At 37.7% G+C, this 20,365-nt stretch overlaps 1 protein-coding gene across 1 annotated transcript in view; it reads left to right on the top strand.

Moving 5' to 3' along the window:
* Positions 1–95: 95 nt before the first annotated feature.
* Positions 96–20,365, top strand: part of LOC149127562 (dolichyl-diphosphooligosaccharide--protein glycosyltransferase subunit 4-like) — a 72,890-nt gene continuing 52,620 nt past the window's right edge. The window contains exon 1 of the mRNA XM_089328719.1: positions 96–138. Within this exon, the coding sequence (XP_089184845.1) occupies positions 96–138 (43 nt within the window). The remainder of the gene's footprint in view (positions 139–20,365) is intronic.

Here is a 20,365-nt window from a genome sequence, read left to right on the forward strand (position 1 = left end):
GGTTCACTCCCCATATGTCTGCAACAGCCAAGGCTGGTCTAGGCTGAACCCAGGAGCCAGGAATGCCATGTGGGTCACCACGTGAATGACTAGAAATGGTCACAGAATTGGGAATAATAGGATATGTTTGTGAATCTGGTAAGTTTTGGCTTTTCTGTTAGAGAAAGAAGGATAGAAGGATCCTGACAGAGTGAATCTGACAACCCATCACCAAAATGTAACACTACTGAACATAGAAGAGTGATTATTAAAAGCTGAGAACTCAGGACAATAAAAGGAGATTGGAATAGATGGAACCAACACACATGTACACGTGATGGGTTTTAGTGTCCCACAGCACAGTGGGGTGACTGTAGCTCACAAAGATGTATTGTATACTTTATAAAGAACTGGAGAAGAGGAGCTGGTAGACTTTGAACATGGAAGAAGGGTGGGGAGGTAGGGGGTTGCTGATTGCCTGATTTGGTCAATTCATACTATATACATCTGCTGAAATATTTCACTGTGCTCCATAAAGGTGTATACATTAATAGAAAATTTTTAAAAATGGGAAAAATAACATGAATGAGTGTCCATTAGATATTGATGAATGCTACTGGATGTGTCTCAAAGAAAGACTATGGCAATGAGGTGGAGATGTTCCCTCCTCACCATTGGCCCAAATCATCTCATGAAATTCAGTGTATTTTTTGCAGCATTATAAATGGTTGAAAAGTCTTGCTTTTATCATTTATTTTTTTTGTTTTTCACTGCAGCATAGTAAAAGCAAGACTTTCAACCATTTTAAAAATTAGCTGTTCCACATTCTCACCAAAATTTGATATCATCAGTTTTTATTATTTTATAAATATTCATACTTTAATATAATCCAACAGTTGACTTTCTTTTTTTATTTCCATAACACCATAACAGAAATGAGGAAAACTTATCAGTCTATTATACACAGTCATGAAAAAAAAAATGTGGACTTGAAGGTATGTCAGCAGAAACTTTCCAATCTGAAAAGCGCTGGGAAACAAACACACAAACGATATTTAAAAGCCATAGGGCAATTTGAAAGGTGTCACACATGTATAAGAATGCCAGAAGATAATGAAAAGAAGAGAATAGGTATTTGAAGTTATAACAGTTGAGAATTTTCAAGAATTTTCACCAAACAACACATCTAGGAAGTTTATAGAATTCAAGTGAGATACAAAAATATATGCTTTGATATATTAGATTTTTTAAAAGATTTATTTATTTGAATAATAAATAAATTACACAGAGTTACATAGAGAGAGAGAGAGGTCTTCCATCTGATGGTTCACTCCCCAGTTGGCTGCAACTGCCAGAGCTGCGCCGATGTGAAGCCAGGAGCCAGGAGCTTCTTCTGGGCCTCCCACGCGGGTGCAGGAGCCCAAGGACTCGGGCCATCTTCCTCTGCTTTCCCAGGCCACAGCAGAGAGCTGGATTGGAAGTGGAGCAGCCGGTCTCGAACAGGTGCCCATATGGGATGCCAGCACTGCAGGCCAGGGCATTAACCCACTACACCACTGCACCAGCCCCAAAAGATATATTAGATTTAAACTTCAGAAAATTAAAGGGACACAGACAATCCTAAAAGAAGCTAGAAGGGGGAAAAACCATGTTACTTATAGTGAAACAAGAATAGAGAATACTTTAGCTTTCTCTTCAGAAAGTGTAAACAAGAAGAAAAGGAAACAAAACATTTAAAGTATTGAACAAGAAAAATATAATAACCTGGGATTCTAGCAAAATTATCCTTTATAAATAAAATAGCAATAAAGACTTTCTTTTTTAAGACAAACACAAACACAAATTGTGGAAATTTGTAGTCTGTTAACCTGCCTTGAAGGGAATATTAAAAGAAATTTTTCAGAATTGGGGAAATTTTATATAGGCCAAAAATTGGCAATATGTTGAGAAAGGAAGTGTTTTAGAGAAGATGAATTGTAATCTTTTTTTGTATTATTTTTTGACCTAAGAGAAAACAGCTAAAATTAATATCAGCAATGATTACAATGGATATCATGATTTATTATAAGTGAAATGAATTACATCACTATCCTTTCAGATTGGAAGAAGGAATTGAAAACACCCTATTATAATGCAACTGCTCTACCCATGATAAGATATATTTTAGAATGTGGCAGCATGAAGGGTCCCAGAGAAAATATGTGAAGTGAAATAAGTCAAGTACAGAAAGACAAATACTGCATGTGCTCACTTACATGCAGAAGCTAAAATAATGTTGATCTCCCAGGGGTAGACAGTGAAATAACGATTACCAGAAGCTGGGAAGCATGAGCAGGGGTGGTGGATAGAGACAGAATGGTTAACAGATACAAGCCCAGAGTTGGAAAAGAAGGATAACTTGTAATATTCTATAGCACTGTAGATAACTGCAGTTGGAGGCAATGAAATATATATCTCAAAATAGTAGGGAGGATTTTAAATGTCCCTGATACAAAGAAATGATAAATTATGAAGTGATGACCAATTACTCTGATCTGGTCATTGTATGTTGTATATATCTGTTGATAAATCATGCTAGATCCCATAAATTATACAATTATTATATGTCAATTAAATAAAAATTAAAAACCAAACAAACCTGTTTTCAGTCTCATTTATGGTAGTTTAGTGTTTAACTCTAAAAGTGTTTCACTCGTCTTCCGTAGCTTTGAGTTTATCAATCTGGAGATAGTACACTAAATAAAGTTGTGGTGCTATGCTGTGAATGAAAAACCATTATCTGCCCAGTAGATTTTCCTAGGATTTGGAAGGCCCTGTGAGGGACAAGGTAAGGAAGTTTTAAAGGCTCTGTGTGAGGAAAACCAGATAAAGCAGAAATGTAATTGTCATTGTATCTAAATAATATCTGAAGAATTATCAAATAGGAGGAGTTAATGTATTCTGAGTTTTCCAGAATAGTAGCTCTCCAAATAAAAGTACTCTCTGCACACCACATTGCTGTCCATTTAAGGGGAGACTGATGACCGTTTATTTCCTAAAGATGCTGTCCATCATTCATCAAGATACAGATGGCAGCATATAATTCTTATATTGATAAGATACTGTGACTATTTGTACTGAATTTTACTTTTTATAATGCTATAATGCAATGGGATTAAGAGGGCAGTGGCTTCAAATTAACTTGCAAGATTGAGGGTTTCTCGTATTTAATCAGAACACTGGCTGTTATTTTGTGGATAGCAACATAGTTAATTGTTTAAGTCTTGAATATGATTATATTTGAATATTCCTGGTGGAAAACCCCAAACAAGAGATACAAACGGGGTGTTTTGTACATTACAGTATAATGGTAGTGGCAGAGAAATCACCATTTAGAGAACTATTTCTAACACTGTTTATCACATACTTTATTATCTCTTCCTTTTGTCTATTTTCCAAATAGCTTGAGGCAGCATTCTGTTTAATCTTGCTGACATTTATGACATTGCTATATGAAGAGCTGTCATTTCTCATAATGACCTTGCCATTTAAATGTATTTTGCTCTTTTCTTTTTATTTATGCCAACTGGAATATTTACAGTTTGATATTTGAGTCTTTGTGAATTCTACTTGTCATCACTTTTTTTTCACATTTTTCTGAACATACAGTCTACAGAGTTATTTTGTACATTGTTGTACCTAGGATCCATTATAATGCAGAATTCCATTCTTTGCAATAAATTTGTGGGGAAAGTCATACCACCTCTAAGTGCTGTGGGACACTACATATGCTTTGAAAAATTAAAAAACTAAACATGAGAAGTAAAATAGCTACAAAAGCAGAAACAGTGCCATGGTAAATTTTCCTGGAAGCAGATTCTCAGATGGTATTAGGTGGACAGAATATTTATTAAAGAATAATCTTGAGATTCACATCTACAGAAGGGAGGGAAAAGAGGTAGGCTTGGTCCAAGTAGGTTGTGTGTTGGGATACAGGCCAGACAATCCCAGAGGTGTGGGCAAGGTTGGGCTTCCTGGTATTAACAGAGTCTCTGCTCCTAAGACATTATTAGGATATTTATTTAAAAATTTTGTTTTAAAGTGAAAAACAATATGATATGCAATTTGGAATATTTTTACTTTTAAACCTGTCAATTAAATGAAAATAACTTTCTATTTTTGTTACCTTCTAAGTGTAATAGCATAATCTGCAATCAACAGCTTTTATATTATGTGGAGAAATTTAAAAATTATATTCTAGAACTTTAGCAAGTTACTATTGAGAAAAGTAATTCGGAAGACATATTTTTATTTTAAAAGGCCCAATTAGTGATTCTGAGGTAGCTAGATCACTCTGCAGCACGTGGTACCTTCTGTTAGGTGCTCCCTTCACACTTATGACAGGTAGATATTGATTAAAATGGAATGGAAAAGATGGGGGCTTTGGAAACAGGTAGAAGGGATGAGATTATATTGACATTTCTCTGAATATATCTTTTTATATAGTTCTGAATTCTAAAAACACATTCAAACTACATATACATAAAATTTAATAGAGGTAGAAAAAATCTTTAAAATACATTAAAATATATGAATCTGATTATATATGTTTTTAAGATTTATTTATTTAAAATCTGATTATATTTTAAGTGGACAATATAGCCACATTAAAGGAAGGAAAAGTAAGACCAAATAACTTATGAACATTGTACATTGATCATGTATGAATGTTGTCAGGCTAAAAGAATCCACCTAATAGATTTCTTTTTTCCTATTTTGGGGCTGGCAATTTGAAACTACTTTTTGTTTAGGATTAAGTAAGCAATAAATGTGTTTGAATGATGTAAATCTGCTTTTATTTTTGCTGTTTTACAGTAGATTTATCGGAATGGAATGGGGGAGACTAAAACTGTATGTCTTTGGGTTGAAATTGGAGGTTTAAATTTCGTGTGTGTGTGTGTGTGTGTGTGTGTAGGGAGAGACAGAAAATAAATACAATTTAACGTCTGAGGAATCTTGGTGAAGGATATCTAGGAATTCTTTCTACTATTCGTACAATTTCACTGCAAGTCTCAAATTATTTAAAAATAAGAACTTAAAATGTGGAATAAGTTAAGCAAAAATAATTTGATAATTTGAACATAGAATATCCATTTGTATGTACTGATTTGAGTGATACTAGAGCACAAAGACTTAAATAATCTATGTTCAGAGAATCTCAGTTGGTAGTCGTTCAAAAAAATCAACACAATTTGGTTGTCTTCATTACACACACTATTGGAACTTATATTCAGCACAGGTTTTCCAGCGCTCTGTTGAAACCCTCTGCTTTTCCATGGCAGGCCAAGATTTCCAGTGCTCAGCATTCACATGGGTTTGCCCAAGTTTTTCCTCTGGCTAAGTCATTCTTTTACGAGGCCTGAAAGCATTGATGGAAATGAAAACTTCCCAGCTTTTTTCACAGGGGCATTTCCTACCTGTAACTGCTTGGAGCTGTCAAACTCTTCCCACTGTCTCCACCTGTGAAAGGGGTAATTCTAAGGTGTATATTCCACGTTGGCAAGCAAATTTCCAAAAAGGGGTCCAACTCCAGGTATCCATAATGTACAAGTTGCTTCATAACAAATGTTCTACTTAATTCCTTTTCTTTCTTTCCTTGACTGCCATCAGAGAACTTCTAAAAGTTCATGGTAAAACAGAATTAAATATGAGTTCATTTTGGTGCATCTTTTAAAAAAATTTATAAAATGCGTTGTTAATATTTAAAGAGTACTTGTATGCAGAGATTTCAAAAATCTTTTACACCAAAATAAATGTTCTTTTAATTCCATTTTCCACTGGAACTTTTTTTGGTACCCTCATACTTCCCCCAGATAAGCTATTACTGCTTGTCTTTGTCTTGGAATCTGTTTCTTGGAAAACCCTAATTCAGACACCAAGTGTATCCATTTTTCCTTGAACACAAGTCTACTTACTATACACAAAATAAATTAGTAAAATCCAAATTGATTATATCAATGCTACTCTATAATGTAATACTAATTAAAATTAAAGGAACTAATTGTTTTCACTTGATTTTTCATTTAATTTTTGTTTAAAATTCCATATGTGTTTCCAGCAAATTCAAATAACACATAAATATGTGAAGAAATTGCATATAGGAGAGGTGTAAACACTTTCTGATATAACCCTCTAGGAAAAGTTTCAGCCTTTTCTGTACATTCTTCTATTTTTTATTGTAATGGAAACATACTGTATGCATTATCTTGCAGAACATTTTCTTTAGTTAACAGTGTGTTTTGTGTATTTGCCATATCTGTACATATTGATCTGTCTCTTACTTATGTTAAAAGACAAAAGAGCATTATCCTGAAGTAATATCTTCAATCATTTATGTAATGAAGAACCTCTCACTAGATAATTCCCAAATAAGAAAAATGCCCAGCTTTGACCAATCAAGTAATTTCTTTACTACCATGTTCAGAAACTCCTCTAGTTTTGTATACTACCCAACACAAGAAGTCATCTTGATTAAATAAACTGTTAATTTTTTTTGTCTAAAGTTATATAAAAGGCTTTTTAGTGAACTATAAGTATGAAAAGTTATGAAATGGTGGACACTTGATTATTTTGAAACCTGGTCTGTAATTAATAATGGACCAAGAAACACTATTGTGTGTTTCTGAATGGAGAAGTTCCAGAATCATAGTAAACACTACATTCTGTAGGTTTGGCCCTTCTGGGTTCAGATATCAGCTTTGTCATCTATGGAAGCAAATTATTTAATCTTTATTCACTTAAGTGTTTCCATTACAAAAAAGGGAAATAACAGGAAGAGTCTCTGGCTCCTCACATAAGCAGTTAGGAACAGTATCTGGCTAAAGGAAATGCTTCAAAATAGTAGCTATTATTAAAACATGCTTTTGAGGACATGCATAAATACATCTTTAGAATAATTTATTACAAATGGAAATGGTGGGTAAAGGCTATGGGTTAAACATTCATCTCAAAAGGTTGTACAAATTCTAACACCTATGAAACTGTGGCATTCTTCAGGAATCCTTGTTAAGTCCAATATTCTTATTTGACCTTTCCAGGTATATATATGAAACAATGTGATACTATTTTCTGGAATTTTCTGAGAGAGGGAATCTAAGCACAAGAACATTTTATGTACTGTTACCTTTTTCTTAACTAACTTTTTTTTTGACATGTAGAGATAGATAGAGAGAGAGAGAGAGAGAGAGAGAAAGGTCTTCCTTTTTTGTTGGTTCACCCCCCAAATGGCTGTTATGGCCGGTTCTGTGTCAATCCGAAGCCAGGAGCCAGGTACTTCCTCCTGGTCTCCCATGCGGATGCAGGGCCCAAGGACTTGGGTCATCATCCACTGTCTTCCTGGGCCACAACAGAGAGCTGGACTGGAAGAGGAGCAACCGGGACCAGAACCTGGCACCCATATGGGATGCCGGCGCCGCAGGCAGAGGATTAACCAAGTGAGCCACCATGCCAGCCCCTTAACTAACTTTTATCTCAGGATTTCTGCCCTACCCGGTTTCTATGAGGAAGTGATCTCTCCCACAGGTTCTCTGAAAGTGTTTTAAGTCTACAATATTATTTTAATTCCTCTTCCTTTATTATTCCCGACCCTTCATAACTGGCTGTTCACAGACTCCCGCTTGCCCCCACTCTAACAAATCTGCTTTTATAAAGATTATCCGTGATTCCCATTTTGCTGAATCCTGTAATGAAGTTGAACTTTTCGTTTGACTTGATTTTTCAGCAGTTAACAGACTTCCTTGAAAACTTGTTTCTCCATATACCACTTCCCACACTTGACTCCCAGGACACCACGTTCTTATTTCCCCTCATATCATTGACCACACTTGCTTCGTCCTGTTTGTTGCTTCTTCTCACCCTTATTATAGATCCTTTCTGAAAGCCCCAGAGCTTATTCCTCAGATGATACTTTCCTATTGAAATTTATTTACTCCCTTCCAGTCTCAAGACCTTAAATCCAACCTCACTGATACATGCTGATTATGCACAAATTCTTGGGGCTACGATAAATCTTTCCTCTGAACTACAGGCCTTGTTATCTGCCTACTCGTTATTTCCAGTTTCATATCTATAGGAATTTTATATGCAACAATTTCAAAATCAAGTGTCTAATCCTTTCTCCTAAAGCTATTCCATCCACAGTTATCTCAATAAATTGAAACTTTATTATTTTAATGGCTTAAAACAAAAACTTTGATTTCATCTTGAGTTCTCTTACCGTCACATATAATCCATGGTGATATACTCCCAATATGCTCTTCAAAAATGTGGCCCAAATATAAGCCCTGATTTCCAAAATTACCATTCTTGTTTAATTAATTAATTTTAATTTTAATTAGTTTTTAACAGAATCAGTGTGATTTGTAGATGCAATTCTAAGAATGTAATAATATTCCCTTGCTCCCTTCCTCTCTCTTTCACTCCCACCCTCCTTCCTTCTACCTTTCATTCATTTTTTTAAGTTTTTGAGATAACATTTTAAATACCTCACCAAATAAGAAATTTAATAAGTAAAAAAAAAAAAGACCCTAGTTTAGAGGTAATATTGACAACAGCTATAATTAATAATTGATTTGGAAAAATGACCATTTTAGTCACACACAGGAAATTTTAAAGTAATCACAGATCTTTAAAACTGTAGTAGTATACAGATACTGCATATTCTCCCTTATATGTAGGAGCTAAAATTTAAAATAAACAAACAAAAAAGAAATGTTTGTGTATATCAATATTGTTGCAAATATAGTTTTGTAAAACTTTGTATTATACCTTTGTTAAACCAATAGTTAAAAATGTTATATATTTACCACTTTTAGCTTGCACAAAAGAGACTATCATCTGAATTTGTAGTACTGCCATAACTACTTAACTAACTGCACTCTCTAACTTTTTTCATTTTCAGTTAGTCCACAATATAATAGACATAATGCTTTGTATGTACTTTAGACCAAATTGCTCCTCTGATGTAAAGTTTTCATTGCCTTTCAAGTTCACTTCAAGTAAAATCCAAAGTTCTTCCTAGGAGCTGCTTCACCTTCCATGACCTGTTACTTCCGGTTACTTCTAAACTTCACCTCCGCTGTGTTTCTCCTTGCTCAGTTCACTACAGTGAAAATGGTTCCTAGGATATGCAAGACAATTTCCCACACCAACCTGCTCTGGGTGTTTGGAGGCTCTTCCCCACATATCTTCTGGATTCAGTCCCTCCACTTCTTCCGATTACTTTTAAGTATCATTTTCTTGGAGATGTTTTCCTTCTCCCTTGTTAGTTAATGTTGATAATTTCTCTTACCTCACATTCCCCAGTGATCTTTATTGTTTCATTTTCCCTCATGGCCACTACATTGTCATGTGATTTGCTTGCTCCGTATTTTTTGCTGATTTATCTGCCTCTGTTCTTCCTCCACAAAAATGTGGAATGTATAGGTCATGCATTTTTGTTAATGCTTTTCATGATGCATCATCAGTCTCCAGAACAGACGCTGATACATAGGAGGTCCCCACAAATTCTTGGTAGAGTGATTGAATGGTTTGACTCAGTATCTTTCATTCTTTCCGAATGATCACATTTTTTTTTTTTTTTTTTCGTTTGAAGGCTCCTTTTATAGTTACTAGTCTGACGTTAGTTTTTGTTTTTGGTCAAGCTATTTGAAAGGAAACCAGACATGGAGTAGTTCTTACTTATCTCTTATTCATTTGTATTATATTATCACAAAGTTACTATATATAATAAATGCCTCCTTCGTATATCTTCATGTTTGGAACAATTACTGGAGATATAAAATTATTACTAAGCCAATTTAAAATTTGTAAATTTTTCACACTCATTCACAATTTTTAAATGAAGTATGTTTTTCTGACTGGAGAAATGATAATTACTCATGTAGAAAGGTAAGTTGAATTGAGCTGAAAAATGCAATAAAAGAGAATGATACTTCCTAATTTGGTTAAAAACTTTGTGGCACAAATAATAAAATTTATTTCTTTTCATTTTTAAGATTTCATTTTTAAGATTTACTTATTTGTTTCAAATGCAGAGTGATGAGTGGGTGGGGAGAAAGAGATCTTCCATTCTTTGGTTCACTCCCTGGCCACAACAGTCAGGCCTGGGCAGGCTGAAGCCAAGAACCAGAAACACTGTCCCAGTCTCCCTGGGTGACAGGGTTCCAAACACTTGAGCTATCTTCTGCTGCCTTCTCAGGTGCAACAGCAGGAAGCTAGATCAGAAGCTGAGAAGCTGGTTCTGTAACCAGCATGCTGATATAGTATGATGGAGTCACAAGCAGCAACTTGAACTGCCATGCTACCCGAACAGCCCAATAAAACATATTTCTACGATAAAAGTGATATCTTCCTGAGAATTTTAGATCCTTAATCTCAGATGTCATAGAAAAATATATTCAGCTACTCAAAATGAAGAAAAATTCTGCTTAAAAGTAGTTTAATATGTCATTCCTTAAATGTTTGGGCATTATTTGACCTAGCACAACATTTTCCAAATAGCTTAAAAGGACTTTTATATGTTCAAGCAGTATGAAAAGCTCAGGGAATTATAATATAGTTTTAATATAAAACACAATAAAACATTTCATTGAAACTATAATTCAGTACACATAAGTCAAAGAAGCTGTACATCAAATTCTACCTTTGTCACTTTTACTTTATAACCTTGGGACATGATATATCAGTAAGACCACTAAAATTAGAGCTGCAACTTTGTGCTGAGGCACAAAAGTCTTGAGAATTTATTTTGCTTGGTCTCTTGAGTTAGAAAGAATAATTGTTGGACATGGGAAGCAGGATACACAGCAGACTCATAGAATGGCAGATGTCCCAAGCAGCACTCTGGCCTCAGAATCAGCCCTTAAGGCATTCACATCTGGCTGAAGAGCCCACGAGAGTATTTTAGGCATGGAAAGCCAAGACACTATGGCAAAAAAAGAGGACCTAAATAAAAGATGAGTGAGATCCCAGTGTAAAGAACGGGCCATCAAAGAAGGAAGTACCTTTCTCTGAAGGGAGGAGAGAACTTCCACTTTGACTATGACCTTGTCTAAATAAGATCGAATTCTGCAAACTCAAAAGGCTTCCATAGCCTTGACAACTCATGACTAGAGCCTAGGGAGATTACTGATGCCATAAACAAGAGTGTCAATTGTTAAGTCAAGAACAGGAGTCACTGTGCGACTTACTCCTCATGTAGGATCTCTGTCCTTAATGTGTTGTCCAATGTGAATTAATGCTATAACTATTACTGAAACAGTATTTTACACTTTATGTTCTGTGTGGGTGCAAACTGATGAAATCTTTACTTAATATATACTGAATTGCTCTTCTGTATATAAAGATAATTGAAAATGAATCTTGATATGAATGGAATGGGAGAGGGAGCAGGAGATGGGAGGGTTATGGGTGGGAGGGAAGTTATGGGGGGGAAGCCATTGTAATCCATAAGCTGTACTTTGGAAATTTATATTTACTAAATAAAAGTTAAAAAAAGAATAATTGTTGGAGTAGTTGAGTGACACAGAGAAAAAGCCCAATTTGAAGTTTAATGAAATTAACAGGTGACACATTAGTTAGAAGATAGTTTTCCTACTAAAAGTTGCTTCTGGAAATATAGAAATTATCAAAGTGGCTGAATTCATATTGTGTGTCACTTGTGATCTTTTTGGGTAAGACTGGGGAAAAACATGCATTTCTTGATGGTATTACGTGGCTAGCCATAAAATGTAGTCTGAGATGCCTTTTTTAAGGCGTTGTGAAATGATTTTATTTGCCCTTTTCTAGGTCATGGCTATTTTTTTGATTAATCAAGAAAGTATCCATTTACGGGTCACTTGATATTTTCTCCCTCTTTAGTAAAAATTAATCATGTTTTGGAAATATCAACATCATGTTCACAAGGGAGTAGAGCAACTAGTTGTTTGATAAGCTGTTTAGCAGTAAATTTTCTTTAGATTTATTCATTTGCTCCCCTTGCATTTGATACATGTCATATGAAGTCTCTTTTGTGGATTAAAATGTGTAGCAAACATTTTCATATATTCTTCACGCATACAGGCTTTTCCTCTAGGATGTCTTCTGAGCTGGGGTAATGATTAGGAAAGAAAATAGCTGACATCACGGGTGTTCCTTTAGAACACTGAAACTTTTTAGACACTCTAATTCAGATCTTACTCTGTTATTAAAGACATCCTCTCACACCAAACAAAACCTTTCACAGGTAAATGTTTTTCTCTACTTTTTTTTTGCATTGATGTGTTTTCTCTGGATTCTTGTGCTGTTTATGAAATATAATTAAGTAAAATTTAAAAAAAAATTTGACTTGGGGGGCCGGTGCTGTGGCATAGCAGGTAAACCCGCTGCTTGCAGTACCCACATCCCATATGGGTGCCAGTTCGGGTCCCAGCTGCTCCACTTCCAATCCAGCTCTCTGGTATGGCCTGGGAAAGCAGTGAAAGATAGCCCAAGTCCCTGGGCCCCTGCACCTGCATGGGAGACCTGGAAGAAGCTCCTGGCTCCTGGCTTTGGATCAGCACAGTTCCGGCCATCGCAGCCATCTGGGGATTGAACCATCAGATAGAAGACCTCTCTCTCTCTCTATCTGCTTCTGCGTCTGCCTCTGCCTCTCTGTAACTCTTCCTTTCAAATAAATAAGTAAATCTTAAAAAAAAAAAGAACTTTGACTTAAAAATCTTGAAGATTGGGTGTTAACCATATGAAAACTTTATGCCTATTTGTTGAGTTTGTTCTTTAAGCTGGAAAGTGAATTATTCATGCACCCCACTTATTTCTGTTTCTCCTTCCTGTAGTGGCAGTGTTCTTGGAAGAGTAAGCATTTCTTGTTTCTGATTTTGTTGGTGCTGTCCACACAACCTTTGTTCCCGTTTGTGGCCATGGACCTCTGAGTTGCTCATCCCATGCACGTGGACACACTAAGTTTGACTGCCTGAGAGACTGACACTCCCCACCCTCACGCTGTCCTCACTGAAGTCCATACTGATGTCTTCACTTGTTAATCTAAAATACACAAGCTCTGTCTCAGTTTTCCCTGCAAATTAAAAGTGTTGTTCCACTTATTGTGATTGTGTTCTCAGAGGAAAATTGCCAACCTAAATTTGTGTCACTCTTAATTTGAATTATTCTTAAGGTCATTGAGTTGTAATTATTTTATAATTATACCATGCTCAAGTGACAAATGATTATAAGACAAGTGACAAATGATTATAAAGATGATTTTCAGACGAGGAAATTGATTCGTCAGGTGGGTCAAGTTGCTTGGCTTGTGGACACTTATTCTTACTCTTAGAAATGCCAGATGTGATCACATATTCTGGAGTTGTTGACAGCCTTGTCAGAGTGCTGTCTTTAACCCCACAACTGGTCAGCCCCTCCAGACTCATATTTGCAATTGAAAAAAATGTTCTGTATAGTGAATATTTAACAATATTTTTGAGTAAAGTTAAGAACATTTTTATAGGACTTATTTACTCATATCTATTTCATTTCATAAGAAAAACAAATTCCTTTTTGTTTTAAAGATTTATTTATTTATTTGAAATGCAGTGTTACAGAGAGTCAGAAGGAGAGAGAGAGAGAAGAAGAGAGAGAGAGAGAAAGTCTTCCATATGTTGGTTCACTTCCCAAATGACCACAATGACTGGAGCTGGGCCAATGTGAAGCCAAGAGCCAGGAGCTTCTTCTGGGTCTCCCATGTGGGTGCAGGGGCCCAAGGACTTGGGCCATCTTCTACTGCTTTCCCAGGCCATGGCAGAGAGCTGGATCGAAAGTGGAGCAGCCAGGACTTGAACCAGTGTCCTTATGGGATGCTGGCACTGCAGGTGGCAGTTTTACCTGCTACGCTACAGCACCAGGCCCAATATACTCTAGTTCCTACCGTTTTCAAAGGCCCTGGAGCAGTAAGCATATTTTCAAGTTTACTCTACCTTGACTTATGAAACTAAATTTAAGCTTCCAGAAGAAAAAGTTAGTTTTTCAAGAAAGTATTTTTTTCTTATATCACCATAGCGACATGACCATTGATGACTTATAGTTTATAAATTGAATAAAGATTAAACACCTTCTCTTAGGTAGCAGTAATCCAAAAAAGTAGATTAATGTCCAAGAAAATTTCTTCTTCTTCTTTTTTTTAAATACTTTTATTTATTTATTTGAGAGACAGAATCACAGGCAGAGAGGGAGAGATAGAGAGAAACGTCTTCCAACTGCTTTTTCACTCCCCAGATGGCCCCAATGGCCAGAGCTGGGCCAATCTGAAACCAAGAACTAGGAATTTCTTCCAGGTCTCCAATGTGGATGCAGGGATCCAAGGGGTTGGTCCAACTTCTAGCGCTTTCCCAGGCCATAGCAGAGAGCTGGATCAGAAGAGGAGCAGCCAGGACTCAAACTGGAGCCCATATGGGATTCCAGCTCCACAGGTGGAGGCTTAGCCCACTATGCCATGGTGCCGCTCCCCCAAGAAAATTTCTTATATAAAAAACTATCACTGTAAACTGTTGCAATTCTTCAGTTTCCTTGAGGCTCTGTGACACTTTGAATTCCATATGCATGTAGGAGATTGGTCCACCTTTACATGAGAGCTAAAATGAAAAGTGAGGTATGCTAATGGGAACATGAAGTTTGAGAAGCATAAAGAAACAGTGTCATGTTATTGGGGACCAGAATATGGACTTTTTGTGTCACTTTAAGCATCAATGGAAGTCATTGGAATTTTCAAAGCAATTATCATTTCGTAGTAAAGGAGTGGAGCAGGGAAGGAATTCCGGATGTTAGTAACAAAGCACTGCAGATGGAAGGATTGAACATATTAAAAATATGTTTACATATTAGAGATTACATAGATGTGATGACATTTCACATAGGAATTGTATCCCTGTGATGTTCCATAACATTTTTTTTTGTATTTTGTATAAATTTGCACACTTTTAAATAGATTTATTTATCTATTTGCTTGAAGGTCAGAGCAACAGAGTGTATGAGAGATCAGAGAGAGGGGGTAGACAGAGAGTTATCTCCCATCTGTTGTTTTACTCCTCAAATTGCCCCGTAGCCATGGCTGGGCCAGGCTGGGCCAGGCTGGGCCAGTCTGAAGCCAGGACACAGGAACTCTAGGCTGGTCTCCCAAATGAGTAGCAAGGGCCCAGTTTCTTGGGCCATCCTCCATTGCCTTCCCAGGTGCATTAGTAGGGAGCTGGATAGAGTGGAGTCCTGGTACTTGAACCAACACACCAATATGGATGTGATCATCTGAAGTAGTGATTTAGCTTGCTTTACTATGACACTTGCCCCTATGAATCTAATGAATCAGGGTTAATTTGTTTTTTTGAAATAATACTTTACTGATTATGTGATAATATCTCTTAACATTAGAAGTCATTAATAATACCTTTATTATGTTATTGCTATTGCCATTATTACTTGGGACATTTTAAGAACGTACAATAATGCATGCCCTGTACTTCCTCTACTCATAAGACAAAGGTAAAGTAAGGGAATTGTGTCTGGTTGTGGTCCATCTTTCTTTTTATTAGACCATTCGATGTCAGATGCTTTTTTTTGCTGTGTGGTTTTATGCTTTGGCCCCATGCTACCATTTTCTTCTGTCACATTGTAATTATTAGGAGTGATAGTAATCAATCCAATTACATTTGTTGGTGAGCATACCAGTGAAGAATAGTGGCTCATGATTTGTTTAATCCTAGAACAAGAGTGGGAAACATCCAACCCACTGGCTGAATATGGCCCACAAAATCACTTGGTCTGACCCTGCCAGTATAATCCCAGGTGGGACTCAAACTTTAATAAATCTAGAAGCTGTTTTCTTTTCTTTTCTTTCTTTTTTTTTTTTTTTTTTTTTTTTTTTTTTTTTTTTTGACAGGCAGAGTGGACAGTGAGAGAGAGACAGAGAGAAAGGTCTTCCTTTGCCGTTGGTTCACCCTCCAATGGCCGCCGCGGCCGGCGCGCTGCGGCCGGCGCACCGTGCTGATCCGATGGCAGGAGCCAGGAGCCAGGTGCTTTTCCTGGTCTCCCATGGGGTGCAGGGCCCAAGCACTTGGGCCATCCTTAACTGCACTCCCTGGCCACAGCAGAGAGCTGGCCTGGAAGAGGGGCAACCGGCACAGAATCCGGCGCCCCGACTGGGACTAGAACCTGGTGTGCCGGCGCCGCTAGGCGGAGGATTAGCCTAGTGAGCCTCGGCGCTGGCCTAGAAGCTGTTTTCATAGCTTCATAAATTGATACTTAGTGAATCATAATAATAATGTAAATTTTGAGGGATATCAGGTAATGTCCATTACATTCCCTGATAGACAGGACATATGAGTGTATATTAGGACAGATATATATATGCTACTCATAAGCTGCCTGCAGCCCATCTGCTTGTATTGCGGTAACTCAGGAAGTCAGTGCTAGGCAGACTGGGAGTATACCATTACAGAAGTGTTACATTGTGGTGAAACTACAGCAGTCTTGTGACGTTGAGACTAGGTGTGATGAGATGATTCCTCATGATGACCTTGCTTATGATGATTGCCAGTGGTATTGTCAACTTCTTTGTCACCACAGACAGTAACTCCAAATCACCCTTTATTAACAAATCCATAATCAACAATCCTTGTGAAAACATTAATCTTAGATGAAGCTTAAGGAAATTGCAGCACACAGAAAAGACCCCAAGAGTAAATGGTACAAGGGGCCAGCATTGTGGCAATGTGGGTTAAGCCACCTTCTGCCACACTAGCATCCCATATGGGCACCAGTTAAAAATCTCAGCTTCTCTACTTCCTATCCAGATCACTGCTAATTCACCTGGGAAAGCAGCAAAGAATGACCCAAGTCCTTGTGCTTCTGCACCCATGAGAGACTGAGATGGAGTTCCAAGATGCTTGCTTCCAGTCCCATTACAGCCATTTGGGGAGTGAACCTGCAGATGAAAGATATTCTCCCCCCCATCTCTCCCTCCCTCCCTCCCACCTTCCCTCCCTCCTTCTCTCTGTAGCTCTTCCTTTCAAACAAATAAATAAATCTTAAGAGAGAGTCAATGATATGAACATTGGTTATGTTCCAAATCCAAGATTAAGGATTAGAACAGCAATCAAAGCAAAATAATTGCATCAGTGGTGACGCACTAGATAGTTATCAAAACTTAAGTGATAGAAATCCTACTAATGGCAACAACAGAAAAAGTTGATGCAGAGTGTCAATCTTCCAGAGAGAAATTTTATCTTTACTGTTGAAGATAAAGGCAAACCTGTGTACTTAGTGTTTGGTGATGCATTGGCAATAATGAAAAAAATCCAATTTGGAGCATCACTATAGCTCAAAACATGCCAAACTCAATGATTTGGGTGGCCAAATGTGTCTGGGTAAAATGAATGCTCTTCTGCAGAGTTAGGATTCAGAACAAGCTGCTTTCACTAGGCTTATGCCTTGACGTGACAGAGACAATGTTATTCAGACAAGTTATGTAGTGAGTGAGCTAATTGCTAAGAAGCTGAGGCCTCAAGCAAAGGGAGAATTTGTGAGAGAGTGCATGGTGACTGCTGTGGAGTTGTTATCTCCAAAGTAAAATTGTTTCAGAGTGTTAGTTTGTCGATTGGATTACTGACTTAGCATGGGATATTGAAGAAACATTGAAGGATTCTGCAGGAGATTTCCAATATTTCTCTGTGGCTTGTGACATGTCAACAAACATAACAATTACTGCTCATCTGGCCATTTTCGTTTATGGAAAAACTGCAGAATTTGACACAAAAGAGAAACTGGTGTCACTGGAAGCCAGGTGTGGCAGTACAAGAGCTGAGGACTTGTTTGAGAGACTAGATTTACCAGAGGAAAAAACTTGAGCTAACCTTTGAAAAGTTAAGTGGTCTTATTACAGATGGAGCGCCCAACTATCATTGGTTGCACATGTCAAGAAGTAACTGAATTGTCTCTGTTTTTATGCAAGTGATTCAATTATGTGCCACTATATCCTACACCATGAAAGTCTCCTTGCACAGTATTTATCAACAGTCGTTATGAGGGGCTAGCATTGTGGTGCAATGAGTTAAGCTGCTGTCTGCAACATCAGTATACCATTTGAGCAGTTCAAGTCCCAGCTGGTGCACTTCTGATCCAACTCCTTACTAATGCACCTGGGAAAACAGTTAAAGATGGCCCAAGTGTTTGGGCACCTGCCACCCACATAGAGACCTGGGTGGAATTCCAGGCTCCTGACTTCCACCTGGCCCAGTCCTGACAATTTATGGAGGGAACCAGCAGATGGAATTAATCTCTCTCTCTCTCTCTCTGTCCCTCCCTCCCTCCCTCCCTTTCTCCTTCCCTCCCTCCCCCTCCCTCTTCCTCTCCCTTTCTCTCTCTCTCTCTCTCTCTCTCTGTGTGTGTGTGTGTGTGTGTCTATCCCTCTCCAGCTATAACTCTGCCTTCCAAGTTAAATAAATACATCGTCACAAAAAAGAGTAGTCATGTGTACATTTTGTCAAAAGCAGAGGGTGTAATAGCCACAAGTTTAAGGCGTTACTGAATGATGTTGACTCTGAAAATGTCAGAGCCATCTCTTTTAACATTGTGAAGTGTGGTGGTGAGTTGTGAGAACATGCTCATGAGGTTCAATGGGCTGTGGGTCGAAGTCAGGCAGTTCGTGGGGATAAAAGGAAACCTGTCTGGGAACTCAAGGATAGCGAGTGGCTGTGTGATCTAGAGTCCTTGATGTACGTTAACTAAGTACGTCTCAGAGCTGAATGTCTAGCTGCAGCACTGGAAGCTTCTTCTCAGCTCCCTGTTTTCAAAGATGAAATCGCCTGAAGATAAATTTAGGCTGCTTTTAAAATGTAGCTCCAAGGGAATAACACTGCACATTTTCCCACTCTGGAAGGACAGAAGCCTTCTGTGACACTTGAGTATGCAGTGAATGTGAAAAACCAGTTGAAGATTTTAGTCAGAGATTCAAGGACATGAAAACTAAAGCAGTTCTTTTCAAAACTTAACATGGTAAGTAGTCAACTGCACTCCAGACCCACCAAGGCAAACCTAGAAGAGCAGTTGTGAGTAGCAACATCATCAATAGCAACTAATATCACATGCTTCACCAAACAGAAACATTACAGCGATGGCATTAGAGCTGAATTAGTTAAATGTTGGACCAAATGTAGCAGGTTAATTTTTTTAAGATGATAATTTTGTATGGCCTGCAAATGATGTTATAAATAGAATATATCCCATTTTAGGCCAATAACAAAATCCTAGTAGAATTGCATATATATAGTTATTATCTGACAAATCTGTAGCTATCAGATGTTTTTTATGTTGAAAGCACATATATGGATAACAAAAACCAAGTATCCTTTTATTACAGGACAATAATTTTAAAATGTTCATTTGTTTCAAAGAACAACAAAGAGAGAGGAAAAGAGAGAGAGGAAGGGGGAGGGGGAGGAGGAGGGGGAGGTAGAGGAGATGGATGGAGATGGAGATGGAGATGATGGAGGTATCCAGTCTGCTGGTTCATTCCCCAATTGACTGCAACTGGCCAGACACATCAGCAGGAACCTGGAAGGGAAGTGGAGCAGCTGAAACTCCAGTTATCACTCATGTGTCAGACACCAGTGTTGGAATTGGTGGTGTATCTCTGTGCCATATGCCAGCTCCTTCCATGAGAGTGCTTAAAATTCTAAACATTTCTTTGTCCATCTATCTCAAAAAACAAACACTAATAATAGAGTTTATCCCAATATCCAAAGAGAACAAATTTTTCAGTTTGTGTCAAAGACGAGGAAAGATCACTGTTCCAGATCAGGCAATCTTGCAGGAGGAGTTCTCTCCTACTCAGAATTTGTGTTGTATCCAAGTCTTCAATTGATTGTATGGGTCCTATCACGCCAATAAGGCATTTTGGCTCCCTTAGTCTACTGATTCAAATGATAATCTCAAGCACAGGCATTCGTTGCAACAGTTATGCTGCTTGTGATGCCCATATCCCTTATCAGAATGCCAGGTTCAAGTAGCAGCTGCCTGCTTCTGATCCAGCTTCCTGCTCATGTGCACCCAGGGAGGCAGCAGATGATGACTCAACTACTTGAGTTCCTACCACCCATGTGGGAGACCCAGATTGAGGTCCTAGCTCCTGGCTTTGGTCTTGCCCTGTCCTGGCTATTGTAGGCATTTGAGTAGTGAATCGGTGGATGGAAAATCTCTCTTTGTCTGTCTCATTATCTTTTAAATGCAAAGAAAATAAATAAAAATTTTAAACAAATGCTAATCTCATCTAGAACCACATTCACAGACACCTACTTAAAATACCGTTTAACCAATTATCTGGGCACCTGCA

This window comes from Oryctolagus cuniculus, chromosome 3 (genome assembly GCF_051225735.1).
Source record: "Oryctolagus cuniculus isolate XC-2025 breed Fujian yellow rabbit chromosome 3, ASM5122573v1, whole genome shotgun sequence".
In the NCBI taxonomy this organism is placed as follows: Eukaryota; Metazoa; Chordata; class Mammalia; order Lagomorpha; family Leporidae; genus Oryctolagus; species Oryctolagus cuniculus.